The following is a 17607-nucleotide window of genomic DNA, read 5'->3' as shown; positions in this document are numbered from 1 at the left end:
AATGTATGATATTTTTGTTAACTCCAGAGAATATGGGCCAATTCCATGCAATCTCTCCCGTATCCCGCTCATCCCACAGTTTGCACTTCCTGTAAAACAGGAAGGAGAACAAAACTGTACAACGTCGACCACACTGTCCTCATCTACCTTCATGGTTACCCCTTCAAAAAACTCAATCAAACTGGTGAGACATAACCATGACCCTTACAAAGCCATGCTGACTTTCCCTAATTAGCCCTCTCCTGTCTAAATGCCTGTAGATCCTGTCCCTCAGAATACCTTCCGACAACCTTCGGGACTTGCCGGCTGAAACCGGTGCACCCGGAGGAAACCCAGGCAGACACTGGGGGAATATTTGAAGTCATTTTTAAAAGAAATGCCTATGGGTAAGTGAGTTAATAAATTGGGGATTTGAGGTGCTGGTGAATACTCATGGGACGCCTTAAATGTGGAGATGCCCAGGCAAAGTTAAGAATAAAGTTTGTGTTTGTGATGAAATAGCTGCTGATCCAAATCAGGCTGGTGGCATCATGGTGTGGGTGAAGGAATATGGAAAGGTGCATCACTGGGACTGGGAGCTGGACTGGCATGGGGCAGGCAGGGAGGTAACACTGGCATGGGGCAGGCAGGGCTGTAACACTGGCATGGGGCAGGCAGGGCAGTAACACTGGCATGGGGCAGGCAGGGTGGTAACACTGGCATGGGGCAGGCAGGGCAGTAACACTGGCATGGGGCAGGCAGAGCGGTAACACTGGCATTGGGCAATAGTTTGAACACTTTGCAACATTGACATTCCTGCAATAGCGCCACCTTCCATCAGGTCTCCCCCACTGGGTGTAGAAGCGGAGGGAGATGGTGATATTGAGAGGAATTCCCAGCATTATATCCCCCGACCTGCTTTATGCTTTGGCTAAAATGGGGCACGGAGATGAAATCGGTAAGATTGACCAGTTCTCCCGTCCGGGGAGCCCAGCCTCTGATATCCGTGATTCAGACAGACTATTTCCGCATTGCAGTAACTCTGTGGGGGTGCAGCCTCCCAGCTCAAACCTTTCTGTCTCTCACTCTCTCGTCTTACACTGTTCCCGGGGCTTTGTCATTCTCACTGTCTGCTTTACTGGACCCTTTAACCCAGGGTCTGCGAGTGCTTCACTGCCCCCTCCCTCTGCACTGCCCCCTCCCCTCTCCCTGTACTGCCCCCCCCCTCTCTGTACTGCCCTCCCCCCCCCCCTCTCTGTACTGCCCTCTCTCTCTGTACTGCCCCCTCTCTCTGTACTGCCCCCCCTCTCTCTGTACTGCCCCCTCTCTCTGTACTGCCCCCCCTCTCTCTGTACTGCCCCCTCCCTCTGTACTGCCCCCTCCCTCTGTACTGCCCCCCTCTCTGCACTACCCCCTCTCTCTGTGCTGCCCCCTCCCTCTGCACTGCCCCCTCTCTCTCTGTACTGCCCCCTCTCTCTGTACTGCCCCCCTCTCTCTGTACTGCCCCCCCTCTCTCTGTACTGCCCTCTCTCTCTGTACTGCCCCCTCTCTCTGTACTGCCCCCCCTCTCTCTGTACTGCCCCCTCCCTCTGTACTGCCCCCTCCCTCTGTACTGCCCCCCTCTCTGCACTACCCCCTCTCTCTGTGCTGCCCCCTCCCTCTGCACTGCCCCCTCTCTCTGTACTGCCCCCCTCTCTCTGTACTTCCCCCTCCCTCTGTACTGCCCCCTCTCTCTCTGTACTGCCCCCTCCCTCTGTACTGCCCCTCTGTACTGCCCCCTCCCTCTGTACTGCCCCCTCCCTCTGTACTGCCCCCTCTTTCTGTACTGCCCCCTCTCTCTGTACTGCCCCCTCCCTCTGTACTGCCCCCTCTTTCTGTACTGCCCCCTCTCTCTGTACTGCCCCCTCCCTCTGTACTGCCCCCTCCCTCTGTACTGCCCCTCTCTCTCTGTACTGCCCCCCTCCCTCTGTACTGCCCCCTCCCTCTGTACTGCCCCCCTCCCTCTGTACTGCCCCCTCTCTCTGTACTGCCCCCTCTCTCTGTACTTCCCCCCTCCCTCTGTACTGCCCCCTCCCTCGGTACTGCCCCCCTCCCTCTGTACTGCCCCCTCCCTCTGTACTGCCCCCTCCCTCTGTACTGCCCCCTCTCTCTGTACTGCCCCCTCTCTCTGTACTGCCCCCTCTCTCTGTACTGCCCCCTCTCTCTGTACTGCCCCCTCTCTCTGTACTGCCCCCTCTCTCTGTACTGCCCCCCTCACTCTGTACTGCCCCCTCCCTCTGTACTGCCCCCCTCTCTGTACTGCCCCCTCTCTCTGTACTGCCCCCCTCTCTCTGTACTGCCCCCTCTCTCTGTACTGCCCCCTCTCTCTCTAGTGCCCCCTCTCTCTCTGTACTGCCCCCACCCTCTGTACTGCCCCCTCTCTATGTACTGCCCCCGCCCCTCTCTCTCTGTACTGCCCCCCTCTCTCTGTACTGCCCCCCCTCTCTCTGTACTGCCCCCTCTCTCTGTACTGCCCCCCTCTCTCTGTACTGCCCCCCTCCCTCTGTACTGCCCCCCCTCTCTCTGTACTGCCCTCTCTCTGTACTGCCCCTCTCTCTCTGTACTGCCCCCCTCTCTCTGTACTGCCCCCTCTCTCTGTACTGCCCCCCCCTCTCTGTACTGCCCCCTCTCTCTGTACTGCCCCCCTCTCTCTGTACTGCCCCCCTCTCTCTGTACTGCCTCTCTCTGCACCGCCCCCCCCCCCTCTCCTCCCCCATCACCCTCCTCTCCCGGTCCCCCTCCTCCCCTCGTCCCCCTCCTCCCCTCATCCCCCTCCCCTCTTCATCCCCCTCCCCTCGTTCCCCTTCTCCCCTCGTCCCCCTCCTCCCCATCTCCCTCCTCTCCCCATCTCCCTCCTCTCCCTGTCTCCTCATCCCCTCCTCTCCCTGTCCCCCTTCCTCTCCCCCTCCCTTCCTCTCCCCATCTCCCTCCTCTCCCCATCTCCCTCCTCTCCCCGTCCCCCTCCTCTCCCCATCTCCTCCTCCTCATCCCCTCCTCTCCCTGTCCCCCTTCCTCTCCCCCTCCCTTCCTCCCCATCTCCCTCCTCTCCCCATCCCCCTCCTCTCCCCGCCTCCCTCCTCTCCCCGTCTCCTCCTCGTCATCCCCTCCTCTCCCTGTCCCCCTTTCTCTTCTCCTCCCTCTTCTCCCCATCCCCCTCCTCTCCTCGTCCCCCTCCTCTCCCCGTCTCCCTCCTCTCCCCGTCTCCTCCTCATCCCCTCCTCTCCCTGTCCCCCTTCCTCTCCCCCTCCCTTCCTCTCCCCATCTCCCTCCTCTCCCCGTCTCCCTCCTCCCCGTCTCCCTCCTCTCCCCATCTCCCTCCTCTCCCCGTCCCCCTCCTCTCCCCGTCTCCTCCTCCTCATCTCCCTCCTCTCCCTGTCCCCTTCCTCTCCCCCCCTCCTCTCCCCATCCCCCTCCTCTCTCCGTCCCCCTCCTCTCCCCGTCTCCCTCCTCTCCCCGTGCCCCACCTCTCCCCGTGCCCCTCCTCTCCCTGACCCGTCCCACTCCTCTGCTCTCCCCGTTCCCCTCTCTCCTCATCCCCACCACTCACCCCCCCCCCCCTCCGCCCACCCCCCGATTTTTGAACAATAAATCACCTCAATCTTTTTCAGCTGAAAATTGGCAGAAAATTCCATTCCCAGAAATTAATTCCTCGCTTGGTATTTAATGCCCTGTTGAAACCTGCACAGGTGATGCAGAGGTCGTGGTGAAGCCACTGAGGGTGGTACAATTCTGCTGAAGTGCAAGGAAAGTTTGAATTAATTTGTGAAGTTTTTGGTAGTCTGAATTGCTGCCCGATCTAAAAGTTGACATTGTTTGGTGCAGGCAGGGAAACAATGACAGAATAAATACAGCCAGCTTGAGACCATGATCAGATTCCCATTGTACTAAGTTACAAATGACTAAATAGTACTTTTATTATTAAACTCAAAACAAGCAAACATTATAACAGCTTTAACATGATCACCTAGAATAACATCTCGTTTGAACCCCATGAGATCTGAATGAAGTTCTCGCACACAGATGTGAAGGAAAGTATCTGAACTGGCACAGTCCATCATGTACCACCATGCTTTTCAATAATCAGATTTTATGGGGGAGATGGTTTGTACAATGGTAGTGTTACTGCACTAAATAATCCAGAGGCCTCGGCCTATGGTCTGAGATTCAAATCCCACCTCACGAAATCTGGCGGAATTTAAATTTATTTAATAACATCAGGAATTGAAAGTTAGATTCAGTAAAGGTGACCGTGGTGACTATCATCGATTGTTGTTTTTAAAAAAACATCTGGGTGGCACGGTAGCACAGTGGTTAGCACTGTTACTTCACAGCTCCAGGGCCCCAGGTTCTATACCCGGATTGGGTCACTGTCTGTGCGGAGACTGCACGTTCTCCCCGTGTGTGCGTGAGTTTCTTCCGGTTTCTTCCCACAGTCCAAAGATGTGCAGGTTAGGTGGATTGGCCATGCTAAATTGCCCTTAGTGTCCAAAAACGTAAGGTAGGGTTAGAACATAGTACATAGAACAGTACAGCACAGAACAGGCCCTTCAGCCCTCGATGTTGTGCCGAGCATTGTCCGAAACCAAGATCAAGCTATTCCACTCCCTGTCATTCTGGTGTGCTCCATGTGCCTATCCAATAACCGCTTGAAATTTCCTAAAGTTTCCGACTCCACTATCACAGCAGGCAGTCCATTCCACACTCTAACCACTCTCTGAGTAAAGAACCTACCTCGGACATCCCTCCTATATCTCCCACCCTTAACCTTATAGTTATGCCCCCTTGTAACAGCCACATCCACCCGAGGAAATAATCTCTGAACGTCCACTCTACCTATCCCCCTCATCATCTTATAAATCTCTATTAAGTCACCTCTCATCCTCCTTCGCTCCAATGAGAAAAGCCCTAGCTCCCTCAACCTTTCCTCATAAAACCTCCCCTCCAATTCAGGCAGCACCCTGGTAAATCTCCTTTGCACCCTTTCCAATGTGTCCACATCCTTCCTATAATGAGGTGACCAGAACTGCACACAATACTCCAAATGTGGTCTCACCAGGGTCCTGTACAGTTGCAGCATAACCCCACGGCTATTAAACTCAAGCCCCCTGTTAATAAACGCTAACACACTATAGGCCTTCTTCACAGCTCTGTCCACTTGAGTAGCAACCATCAGAGATCTGTGGACATGAACCCCAAGATCTCTCTGTTCCTCCACATTCCTCAGAACCCTGCCGTTGACCCTGTAATCCGCATTCAAATTTTTCCCACCAAAATGAATCACCCTTCGCGCTTATCAGGGTTAAACTCCATCTGCCATTTTGCGGCCCAGCTCTGCATCCTACCAATGTCTCTTTGCAGCCTACAACAGCCCTCCACCTCATCCACTACTCCATCAATCTTGGTGTCATCAGCAAATTTACTGACCCACCCTTCAGCCCCCTCCTCCAAGTCATTGATAAAAATCACAAATAGCAGAGGACCCAGCACTGATCCCTGTGGTACACCACTGGTAACTGGTCTTCAGTCTGAAATTTTCCATCCACCACTACCCTCTGTCTTCTATGTGATAGCCAGTTACTTATCCAATTGGCCAAATTTCCCTCTATCCCACACCTCCTTACTTTCATCATGAGCCGACCATGGGAAACCTTATCAAACGCCTTACTGAAATCCATGTATACGACATCAACTGCTCTACCTTCATCCACACACTTAGTTACCTTCTCAAAGAATTCAATCAAATTTGTGAGGCAAGACTTACCCTTCACAAATCCACGTTGACTATCCTGGATTAAGCTGCATCTTTCCAAATGGTCATTAATCCTATGCCTCAGGACCCTTTCCATTAACTTACCGACCACCGAAGTAAGACTAACCAGCCTATAATTACCAGGGTCATTCCTATTCCCTTTCTTGAACGGAGGAACAACATTCGCCACTGTCCAGTCCTCTGGCACTATCCCCGTGGACAGCGAGGACCCAAAGATCAAAGCCAAAGGCTCTGCAATCACATCCCTTGCCTCCCAAAGAATCCCATCTGGGCCAGGGGACTTGTCGACCCTCAGGTTTTTCAAAATTGCTAATACATCTTCCCTCAGAACGTCTGGTTACAGGAATAGGGTGGAGGTACGGGCTTAAGTAGGGTGCTCTTCTATGATTCTATGTTTCACTGATGCCCCTTCAGGCAAGGAAACCTACTGGCCTTGCGTGGCCTGGCCTACATGTGACTCCGGACCCACAGCAATGTGGTTGAGTCTTAACTGCCCTCGGGAATGGCCTAGTGAGCCGCTCAGTTCAAGGGCAATTAGGGGTGGATAACAAATGCTGGGCCTCCCCAGCTCAAGGAAGAATAAGGAAAGAATTATTGGAACAATTATCTGCTGTTACCTGATTTCAGCAGTTACGGCAATGAGCTTGCTTCCCCTGGGCTATTCGGTGGGCAATCTGGTGGGTACTTCCTCTTGTTTACTCTCCAAGGACTCCTGTTGTGAAAGTGCACGTCCATGCATGTAATCCCATGGAGTAATTACATTGTTCAGGTACGGCGCCAGGGCCGGCTCAAGGCACCGGCAACTCGGGCAGTCGCCCGGGGCGGCATTGTGCTGGGGGGCGCCAGAGACTCGGGTATCGCGCATGCGCAGTTGGGCCGGTGCCAACCAGCGCATGCCCAGTGGCTGCACTCCCCCAGGGCGGCCCCCCCCCTCGGTCCGCCCCCTGGGTCCGCTTCCCCCCCCCCCGCCTCGGGTCCGCCCCCCCGCCCCGCCCCCTGGGTCCGCCCCCATCTTGGCCCCGCCCCCCCTCTCGCCCCCCCCCTCTCGGCCCCCCCCCCACTCGCGCCCCCCCCCTCTCGCGCCCCCCCCCCCCCTCTCGGCCCCCCCTCTCACCCCCCTCTCGGCCCCGCCCCCCCTCTCGGCCCCGCCCCCTCCTCTCGGCCCCCACCTTCTCGGCCCCGCCCCCCCCCCTCTCGCCCCCCCCCCCCCTCTCGGCCCCGCCCCCCCCTCTCGGCCCCCCCCCCCCCCCCAAGGGCGCCAAAGTTCAGCTTGCCCGGGGCGCCAGCAACCCTAGGGCCGGCGCTGTACGGCGCATGCAGTGGATATGGCCAAACGTGCATAGATCTCGTGTTAAATCACATAGAACATAGAACACTACAGCGCAGTACGGGCCCTTCGGCCCTCGATGTTGCGCCGACCCGTGAAACCATCTGAAGCCTATCTGACCTACACTATTCCATTTTCATCCGTGTGTCTATCCAGTGACCACTTAAATGCCCTTAAATTTGGCGAGTCTACTACTGTTGCAGACAGGGCGTTCCACACCCCTACTACTCTCTGAGTAAAGAAACTGCCTCTGACATCTGTCCTATATCTACCACCCTGCAATTTAAAGCTATGTCCCCTCGTGTTGGTCATCACCATCCGAGGAAAAAGACTCTCACTGTCCACCCTATCTAACCCTCTGACTATCTTATATGTCTCTATTAAGTCACCTCTCAGCATAGAACATAGAACATGCAGACATTACCTGATCTTTCAGAGTGAAGTGCTCAAACACTTACATCTCGTTACTGAAACTTTACTCCTGACATCGTCAAGAAAGGTGAACATGATTCTAAAGCCAAACATGCAGCTGAATGGTACATTTGCAAGCCCGGCTGATTTTAAATCATGATATCCTGCAAAAACATTGGCATCTGGTGATGTTTTGAAGTTTCTGTGTGTAGAAAAATCCATTTGACCTTGCATTTCTGAAACAAATAGTATTTTAATTTTGGGATCCGTCTATTGTGGCATATAAACTGTTGAATCACCAGTTGAGTGTTCACCATTGTGGTTTCCTGACTCTGTACTTTCCCAGCGTTCCCATGTATGCTTTATGAAGCATGTCACCCAGGAGGCCTCCTGATTCTTCTCCAATATTTTACTTTGCAGTGCTTGCCGATGCCAATTTCCCAACTTCCTCAGTGTGTCGCAGTGGCCCCACTGAAATACGAGTTGACGGTGAGCATCGCTTTCAGTCGAGGTTTCTTAAAAACTGTGAACATCGTCGGAAATAGCAAACCTCTCGCTGTCAGGTATCCCTGTAGTCCTAGCGAAAGTAAAATGGCCGCCCAGCCTGAGCGGTCAAATCAGTGAAAATGTTGTTGGCCCTCTGATTACCATCCCAGTTGTTGTTGTATCCGGACGGGAAGATCACAGAATGGAACCCTGGCTCAAAAGATGGTACCTTTTACTTTCTTTTAATAAGGAATGAAGGAACAGAGTCACAGGACCGCTAATTAGTTGTAACAACGAGGAAAACCCATTTATTAAACATGGAATGATGGATTATTATAAAATACCCCCTCAGCGTATCAAATGCATGCATTTTAAGATTAACATGGATTACAAAGTATATTTTAAGATTCAAAGGTCCCATTAACACGCTGATGGCGCGATCTTCCAAAAGATAACAAAGACCCGAGCGAGCGCGTTTAGCCGCGTGTTTCCCGGCACTCGCTGTGCCGAGAAATTCGTGGCTATTCAACGCGACTCACTTTGAATAAGGGTCCTGATCGGGGAATGCGTGGTGAAGGCCGCACATCGCCCGGTTTTTTATCATGGGGAGGTCCACTCGCCGGAACTCCCCATTGGAGTGAGAGATCGGGATGCCATTTCAAAATGGCATTATTACCCCCCCCCCCCCCCCGAAAAAAACACAATATGGGAGGTTCCCCAGCTCCCCAACACCACGTCAGGCAATCTCAGCCCGATCACAGCATGCAACAAAATGCCAGCTTGGCAGTGCCCCCTGGGCTGTGCCAGGCTGTTACCCAGTTGGCACTGTCAGGATAACCAGGTGGCACCACCTTGCCCAGAGGGCATGGAGCTGGGGAGCCGCCAATCCCTTGGAGACCCCATAAGCCCAATTCCGTCCGGTTCCTGTTTGTGGGGACCAGCACCAAACGGCGCTCGCCTAAGGTATCTGAGGTGAAGGGATTGAATCCCAAAGCTTCAGGTACCTCGGGAATCTGCACATCAGAGTGAGGTTTACTGCCTTGCTCTAATATGCCGATTTTCCGAAAGGTGATCCCACCTTTTGTGGGTGGGATTCACCTCACAGTCCGTGCTGAAATTGCGTTGAATCTCACCAGGCACTGCCAGCCAGGTAGATCCCGGGAGCGGGGTTTCCCAGCTTTCAGAGGCCACGCTGTCCTGCGGGGGGCTGCTTTCCTAGTACAGGGTAGCCGAAGGATCAGACCCATAGTCCCTTTTAAGCACACCGGCTGACTGTGGTAAGATACACCCCTCTCTGAATCCCGGTCACTGTCTGTGGATTACTCCCCCAATTCCCCCCAGAGGATTCTTATACCATGAGCCACCTTGTCTCTCTGAATTCCACTCCACACGACTGATTTCAAATTAACGCTTTCAAAAGTCACACTTTCAAATCTTTTTTAAATGGTGCTCTCCCTCCGCTGCTTCCAACAAAGTTTCACTTTCAGCTTTTACACCTCTGCCTTCAGGTTTTGTTTGTGTTCAACGCTTTTGCCCAAGCTCTGAGGTCCAGCCTCCGATTCCCACAATTATTTCAAATAGTGACGCCCAAATGGATGAGGGGACGACCATTTCGGACTGAGATAAGGCGGAGTTTCTTTATCCTTTGTGAATGTTGTGGAGTTGAGTGTTGTGAATGCTCCGTCATTGAATATATTTCAGGCTGAGATGGGCAGATGTTGCTCGCTCTGGGAGTCGGGGATTTGGAGTGTAGGTGAGAAACCCAAGTTGAGGCCATGGTCATATTGACGGCAGAGCAGTCTGGCGAATCCGTCTGGTCTACGGCTACTTCTTATGGTCTTGTCGATATTGGTTGAATTCGGAAGGTTCCCAAAGCACATATACAACCCCCTGATTTTGGGGTTGGGAGATCTGAGGCTGTAATGGATACCATGGAGGGACGACTCTTTTGGAATGTCCTGGGCTTGCTCCAAGCCTGATTTTCCCTCCCCCGAGCTTGCAGTTCACTGGGAGGGGGAGGAGGAAGGGCATGAAGTGCACACAAAGTCTGGGGCATTAAAATTTTGGGACCCATTGTGTTCCGGCACCTAGTTTGACCCCAGCGTTTACGAATCTCAGCCAAGGTCCTTGGCCTGAAGCATCCTTCGATTAAGGAGGGGAAATCTCCCCGAGGGTTCCTCTTTCTGAGTGTGATTGGGCAAAGACGAGATCAGCTTCAAGGCTTGTTGTGATTGCAAAATAGGCTGAGAAAGAATGGTGATGAGTGAAGTATTGCTGGAACCTGTTGAAGCACTCCCCAACAAGAGAGCTCTTTCAGTACTGAAGGAGAGAATATTAAGGAAATGTTAATGAAAGTTTCAATAAAGTTTAATCTTTCGTCCAGTTGTAAGATTTCTCTATGGCAATGACTGTGGTAATATGTGAGCTACCTCTAAACATCCATTATCATATGTAGCACTCAAGTATAACTATTAATTGTCCAATTCAACAACATTAATGGAATACTATTATTCGGCAGTTGAATCTCGATTCAAGAAAGAGGCCATGTAGCAACTCTTATTGTTAAGGACCAATTAACTTCACCAAGGCACGGATTGACCAGGGATAGTCAACATGGCCTTGTTGGGGGAAGATCATGGGCGGGAGTTTTTAGCCGTGCCCGCCTGGCGACCGGAAATTCCTGCCTAAGGTCAACAGACCTTTTCATGGTCCCCGTCCCGCTCATGGCAATCTTGCAGTTGGCACGGCCGAAGAGTCCAGCCCCATGTTTTACTAACTTGAGAGAATGTTTTAAGGATGTGGTGAATGTGATTCACACCGGATTATAATCTGTATATACATGTGTCTATATTGTAAATGCAGTTGCACTACCTGTCCTCCAGGGGGAGTAGCTCTGGGAATGCTCGAGTTGTACGGGGATTCTCCCTTGGCTCGCCCAGGTCTCCTCCCCCTGGAGCTGCTGTATAAAGATCAGTGCCACACGGTCAGCCGGCCAGTTCACCGAAAGTTCAATGGCTAACAGGCTGGCTCTGTTGTGAGTATATTAAAACCGCTATTCTAATCCTACAAGCACGTGCCCGTAGAATTGTTGGTCCCAACAAAGGAAGTAACAAAAAGGATTTAGATTTAAATGTGGGTGGCATGATTGGTGTATTTGCAGATGCCACAAAAACTGGCCATGTAGTTGATAGTGAAGAGGATGGCCATCGACTCCAGAATGACATCAATGGTTTGGTTTAGTGAGCCAAGAAGTGGCAAATGGAATTCAATCTGGAGAAGTGTGAGGTCATGCGTTTGAGGAGGGCAGACAAAGCAAAGGAACTCTCAATAAATGGGAATATTTTGAGAGGGTTTGAGGAAATGAGAGATCTTGAAGCGCATGTTCACAGGTCCCTGAAGTTGGCAGGGCACAAGATCGTCAAGAGAGCAGATGGAATGATTTCCTTTATTGGGCGAGGTGTTGAATACCAAAGCAGGGATGCAATGATGGGACTGGATACAACGCTGGTTGGGCCACAGCTGGAATGTTGAATACAGTTCTGGTCACCACAGGAAGATCTGGAGAGAATGCAAAGGAGATTTACAAGAACGTTGCCAGGGCTTGAAAATTGCAGCTATGATGAGAGATTAGGCAGGCTGGGGTCGTTTTCCTTAGAAAAGGGGATGCTAAGGGGTGACCCAATTGGAGTGTACAAAATGATGACGTGTCTGGATAAGACAGACTGGAATGACTTTCTTCCCCCCCTTAGCCGAAGGGGCAATTACCAGGGGGCATAGATTTAAGGTGGTTGATAGAAGGATTAGAGGGATTGTGAGGAAAAACCTTTTCACCCAGAGGGTGGTGGGAGTCAGGAATTCACTGCTTAAGTTGGTGGCTGAGGCTGAATTGCTCAACTCATTGAAAAGGTACCTGGATCTGCATCCAAAGTGCTGGAACGTGTAAGGCTAAAGACCAGATGCTGGAAAATTGGCGGCTAGTTTATTTTTTCTCCTTTTTGACCAGTGCAGGAATGATGGGCTGAATGGCCTATTTCTGTTCCGTAACTGTTCTGTGACTCCACCATGAGTATGATGCTCCTTTGATTTTGATTGAAGTTTCTTGTAAGTAATCATCAAATGCTCTGAGAAATTTCAGGTTTCTCCCATTCATCACGTTACCCGAAACCTCTAACTCGGTTGAGTATTTAATGTATTCTGTCATCGATACATACCACCTCGCTCTGAGAAATTGGCTTCGGTTGACTGGAGTGGGGTTGATTTTCAATTGCTTTGTTTATAATAGAGAAGCTTTAGATATGTTTGAGCCTCCTGCGAGCGTTCCTGCATCCTTTGGCAAAAGACCAGTCTGCATCTGAATCTTTCATCATTCAATTTGACACTTTTAAAAATGTGATGGGAAGTGAGGACAGTGAAGTCACAATTGTGGTTAAAAACCCTCCTTTGACCAAAGGTATCAGCTAAACTTAGGTGGCGTTTTCCCTTTAACACGTTGGGCGAACTTCTGCAAAGTGTGTCTGACAGGGCAATACTTTCGAAGGCCTTGAGACATCACTTAAGTCCAGAGCCAATGGTGGCTGACAGATTGAGTGGCGCACTGGGGGCTCTCGGTAGCAAATCCACTTCTGTTGAAGTTACAGGGGTTTTGCGAAGAAGAGTTTCATTTGTCAATTTTAATGCTTTCATGGGATGTGGACTTTCGCTGGCTAGACCAGCATTTGTTGCCCATCCCTAATTGCCCTCGAGAAGGTGGTGGGGAGCTGCCTTCTTGACCCGCTGCAGTCCATGTGGTGTAGGTACACCCACTGTGCTGTTAGCGAAGGAGTTCCAGGATTGTGACCCAGCGACAGTGAAGGAACGGCCGATATATTTCCAAGTCAGGACGGTGAGCAGCTCGGAAGGGAAGTTGCAGGTGGTGGTGTTCCCATGTGTCTGCTTCCCTTGTCATTTTAGATGGTGAAGGGTTTGGAAATTATAATAATTGTACATGTATCAGATTTGGCTTCAATTTGCATATCGCCCTATCCTCTCCCGGTAATCAACCAATGTGTCATTACCATTTCCCACACTAACTACCCCTCTGGTCACTGATTTATCATGGAAGTGTCCAGTTGGTGCTTAAACTTTGGCAGTTGTGCTATTTACCTGCAGTCAGTAAAATATCACTGGGTGAAGAATGCCTGAAACTCTTTCACTTAGGTTTCTGAAGGGTTTCAGAGGTGCTGTGCTGATTTAAATGATTATTCATACAGTGTTCAGCCACTAGATGGTGTCCTTCCACAGGGGAGGGTGGGTTTGCCACCTATTGCTGTGATACCTTATCACCAGGTGTAGATTTAGCAGGATTCAGGAGGAAGTGCATTCTCTTCATGTTCCAGCTGCATCCCTTTACCTTGTGCATGTCCGCTACACGTCCATAGCAAGCCTATGAAGATTACCATTGTACCCCGTTGACACCATAAATTCAGAAGGACTATGTGAGATATTAGTTTACGCATTGGGTTAGGAGGTTTTGTGGCACAGTGGTAGTGTCCCCACTTCTGAACCCAGAAGCTTTGGATTCAAGTCTAACACCCGGACTCTCTGGCCACAGAAGGAAATGTTATACCGTCAATTCACTGTGAGACCGTGAGAATGGGTGAACATTCGGCTTTATTATCCATGAACTCGCCTGCCAGAGTCGGCTGTACAAATGAGTGCCATCCCCAGGTGGCCGGACTATATATGGCCCCGGTGAGGGCGGAGCCAGAGGCGGGGTCCACCGGAGCTCCAGTACAGTACCTGGAAGTAGCCCGTATCATCACTTCCAGGTCATGGGTCACATCATTATACAGACACAGACAGCTCATGCATTAGGTGAAATACATTCACCACAGGAAAGTAAGTAACGTGTTCAATAATCAGCTTGGAAATCCTGCCACCACTTCCCCCACTAATTCCTCCAAAGGAGAAAACAGTGTGTATGAAAAAATGCTTTAAAACATGAGTGGGTTAAAGCTTTTGTTCAGTTAGAGAGGCAGAGCTGGCAATTAACAATCATTTCTGAGTTGGGCAGATAAGTGGCAAATGGCATTCGGGCCACACAAGTGCCAGTCCATCTCGAACCAGAAAGAATCAAACTATCTCCCCACGATATTCAATGGGATTACCATCACTGAATCTCCACATTCAACATCCTGGGTGTTACCATTGATCAGAAATTGAATTGGACTAGCAATATCAATAATGTGGCTACCAGGGCAGGTCAGAGGCTAGGAATTCTGTGGCAAGTAATTCACCTCCTGACTCCCCAAAGCCTGTCCACCATCTACAAGGCACAAGTTAGGAGTGTGATGGAATACTCTCCACTTGCCTGGATGAGTGCAGCTCCAACAACAATCGACAAGCTTAACACCATCCAGGACAAGCTGCCTGCTTGATTGGCACCCCTGCCATCACAATCGGTCAGTGGCAATCAATCGTGGCTGATTGGTTTCTCATCCTCATTCTCCTGCCTTCTCCCTTTAACCCCTGATCCCCTTATTAATCAAGAACCTATCTATCTCTGTCTTAAAGACACTCAGTGACCTGGAATCCACAGACTTCTGCGGCAAAGAGTTCCACAGATTCACCGCCCTCTTGCTGAAGAAATTAGTCCTCACCTCTGTTTTAAAGGATCGTCCCTTCACTCTGAAGCTGTGCCCCCGGGTTCTAGTTTTTCCTGCAAGTGGAAACGTCCTCACCACGTCCACTCTATCCAGGCCTCGCAGTATTCTGCAAATTTCAATGAGACTCCCCCCTTACCCTTGTGAACTCCATCGAGTACAGACCCAGGGCTGGATTCTCCGATTCTGCGGCTATGTCCGCAGGATGGATCTGGTCTTACGACCAAAAAGTCAGTGCCACCCCTGCACCAATGATCCGCCTGGTGGGGGGGTTAGCCGCCTGGTGGGGTCTAGCCCCCAGCTTTACCAGTTGATACGGACCGATTGTGATGGCAGGGGTGCCAATCAAGCAGGCAGCTTGTCCTGGATGGTGTTAAGCTTGTCGATTGTTGTTGGAGCTGCACTCATCCAGGCAAGTGGAGAGTATTCCATCACACTCCTAACTTGTGCCTTGTAGATGGTGGACAGGCTTTGGGGAGTCAGGAGGTGAATTACTTGCCACAGAATGGCCGGGTCCGTGGCCGCACATCTGACCTTTCGTAATAGGTAGTTAATTGATATTATTTTGTTTCCTTCAAATAGGCCTCAAAATTCCAGAGCTGCTCAAGGCCATTCTGAAACTCTTCCCACTGGACACATACGTCAGCTACCCGGTAGGTTTTGCTGTTACCTCTACCAAAAGATTGAGACGATCACAAATCTGTTATTTATCCCAGACCAGTGTGTAGGTATGCTGTATGTGGCACGAGCACCGGAATCCACAAATGGCAGTACCGGGGTACGAGCTACCGCGTATGCTTTTGGCATTGATTTTTCCAAAGCCATGCACTTCACACAAAGCCAATTTCTGGGATCGGCAATGGAATTGGCCATGATTTAGCGGCCCCATTGATCGCAGGCGTGAAATCCCATAATGGCCACTATATTAGGGGCAGCATGGTAGCACGGTGGTTAGCATAAATGCTTCACAGCTACAGGGTCCCAGGTTCGATTCCCGGCTGGGTCACTGTCTGTGCGGAGTCTGCACGTCCTCCCCGTGTGTGCGTGGGTTTCCTCCGGGTGCTCCGGTTTCCTCCCACAGTCCAAAGATGTGCGGGTTAGGTGGATTGGCCATGCTAAATTGCCCGTAGTGTCCTAAAAAGTAAGGTTGGGGGGGGGGTTGTTGGGTTACGGGTATAGGGTGGATACGTGAGTTTGAGTGGGGTGATCATGGCTCGGCACAACATCGAGGGCCGAAGGGCCTGTTCTGTGCTGTACTGTTCTATGTTCTATGTTCTATCTCACGAGCGACCGAAAACGGGATTTGCACCGGCAAGATCTCAGTTTGAGGTCTTCCTGGAAACTACCCCCCCCACCCCCGCCCGCCCGCCCACCCGCCACCCCCAACAGAGTGACTTGATGGGCGTGGACCTAATTTCCACAAATTATAATGAATTAACGTCTATTTACCGGCTTTGAAGCCACAACCTCTGCCCACACGTTACCCTCCCACCCAGTCGGTGTGATGTCACGCCGGGGCGAATCACGGCTGTTTTTTAAAACCAAAAACCAGTCGTGCTGACCGCGTTGAGGGCGCAGCGGTAAGTATAGCCCCCAGGTGCTGAGGGATATGATCGGTTAGTGACAACATGGCAGTGCGAGGGGGGCAGTGCTCTAGGGTGGGTCCTCTAGGGAGCCCCATTGGGGCGGAGTCCTCTTATGTGTGGTGTTGGGGGCGATGCTTGTTGGGAGGAGGGGTGGCACCTACATTGGATGGGCACTGTTGGGGTGGTAGGAACATGTAAATGGGGTCAGTGATGGGGTGGGTCCTTGGTTATTGTGTTGTGGGGGGGGGGGCTGGTATGAGGGGTGCCCCAATTTGTGCATGGTGGGTCGTGAGATGTTCCCCATGCCCACTGGGGGTTCCGATCTCTGTGGTGGGGGGGGTTCCGATCTCTGTGAGGGGTCCCATTCTTCATGGGGCCGGGGGGGGGGGGGGGGGGGGGGGGGGGGGGGGGGGATCGGGCCGTCCTGGTGATCCTCGGGAACACTTTGAAATTTCGCCGAGTGCTGTTTGATCAGGTGGGATAAGGTGTCCATGGAGCCGGCAATTTTCACTCAGCGTTTCCCACCACATCCAGTCCTCCGTGCTGGGAAAATTGGGATAATCGCACCCACTGATTTTTTTTCTTTTCATAAGAAATGGGAAACAGCTGTCTGTGGACCAGGAAGTTGAAGATGAAAAGTTACTGAATTAGGTAGGAGGGTGTAGGATTTCCCAGGTAAATGCGAGGCAATGATTGAGGGTGAGTGGCTATATCACTGGAGACGACAGGTGAGGGACCAAGGTCAGTAAAGTATGCTGAGGGGCTTGGATTGGGCCCGGAGATTGGGACCTGATCAATGTAGCCAGGTGGAGGGCCACCAAGTTAAAGGGGGAAGTGTTGGGAGAAAGAGAAATGGAGATTGGGGCCTGTTAAGGCAGGAGCAGGTTATCAGGAGTGGTGAAATGCCAGACGTTTCACAGCAAGGTACAATAATCAATGGGCACCAGGTTGAGGGTCCCAATGTAGAGGATCAGGGCTACAAAGGACAAACAATTTGGGCACAACTATAGATTGGGGAAAGCAGAGGAATAGGGCAAACAGAAGATTTGCTTCCTCAGTAAGGTGGTGGATGGGTTTGGGCGACAGGGTTAAGGTGGGTAGCTGAGGGGTAGGTGGTGGAGCGGTAATTAGGAGGGAGATGGCTTTAAATATCCATTCACCTCTCGGACCTCGTTTTCAATACAATGTGAACAATTGGGATAAAGGTTTCATTTGTCTGCTGATGAAAGGGTTCTAAGTTCTTCATATTCGTGGAGTGTAACTTTAACCTTGGTGGGCAGAGATGCACAAAACTGACTCGATCCACTATCAGTGAAAACCTCTGGGGCCAGAACACAGCTAATGTAAGCAGTTATGAAAATGTTCGAC

General features: G+C 51.5%; 1 protein-coding gene across 4 annotated transcripts in view; it reads left to right on the top strand.

Annotated features, from left to right (window-relative positions):
• Window positions 1–783: 783 nt before the first annotated feature.
• The window catches only part of fuom (fucose mutarotase), a 109881-nt gene continuing 93057 nt past the window's right edge, over window positions 784–17607 (top strand). For 3 of the 4 annotated variants that reach the window (XM_038783113.1, XM_038783110.1, XM_038783111.1), the window contains exons 1-3: window positions 784–937; window positions 7947–8015; window positions 15236–15306. In XM_038783113.1, coding sequence (XP_038639041.1) covers window positions 853–937; window positions 7947–8015; window positions 15236–15306 — 225 coding nt within the window. In that variant the 5' untranslated portion in view covers window positions 784–852. The remainder of the gene's footprint in view (window positions 938–7946; window positions 8016–15235; window positions 15307–17607) is intronic. The other variant, XM_038783112.1, reaches the window with a different exon arrangement.

The sequence above is a fragment of the Scyliorhinus canicula genome, chromosome 22 (assembly GCF_902713615.1).
Source record: "Scyliorhinus canicula chromosome 22, sScyCan1.1, whole genome shotgun sequence".
In the NCBI taxonomy this organism is placed as follows: Eukaryota; Metazoa; Chordata; class Chondrichthyes; order Carcharhiniformes; family Scyliorhinidae; genus Scyliorhinus; species Scyliorhinus canicula.
This window is presented reverse-complemented; position numbering and strand designations above follow the sequence as displayed.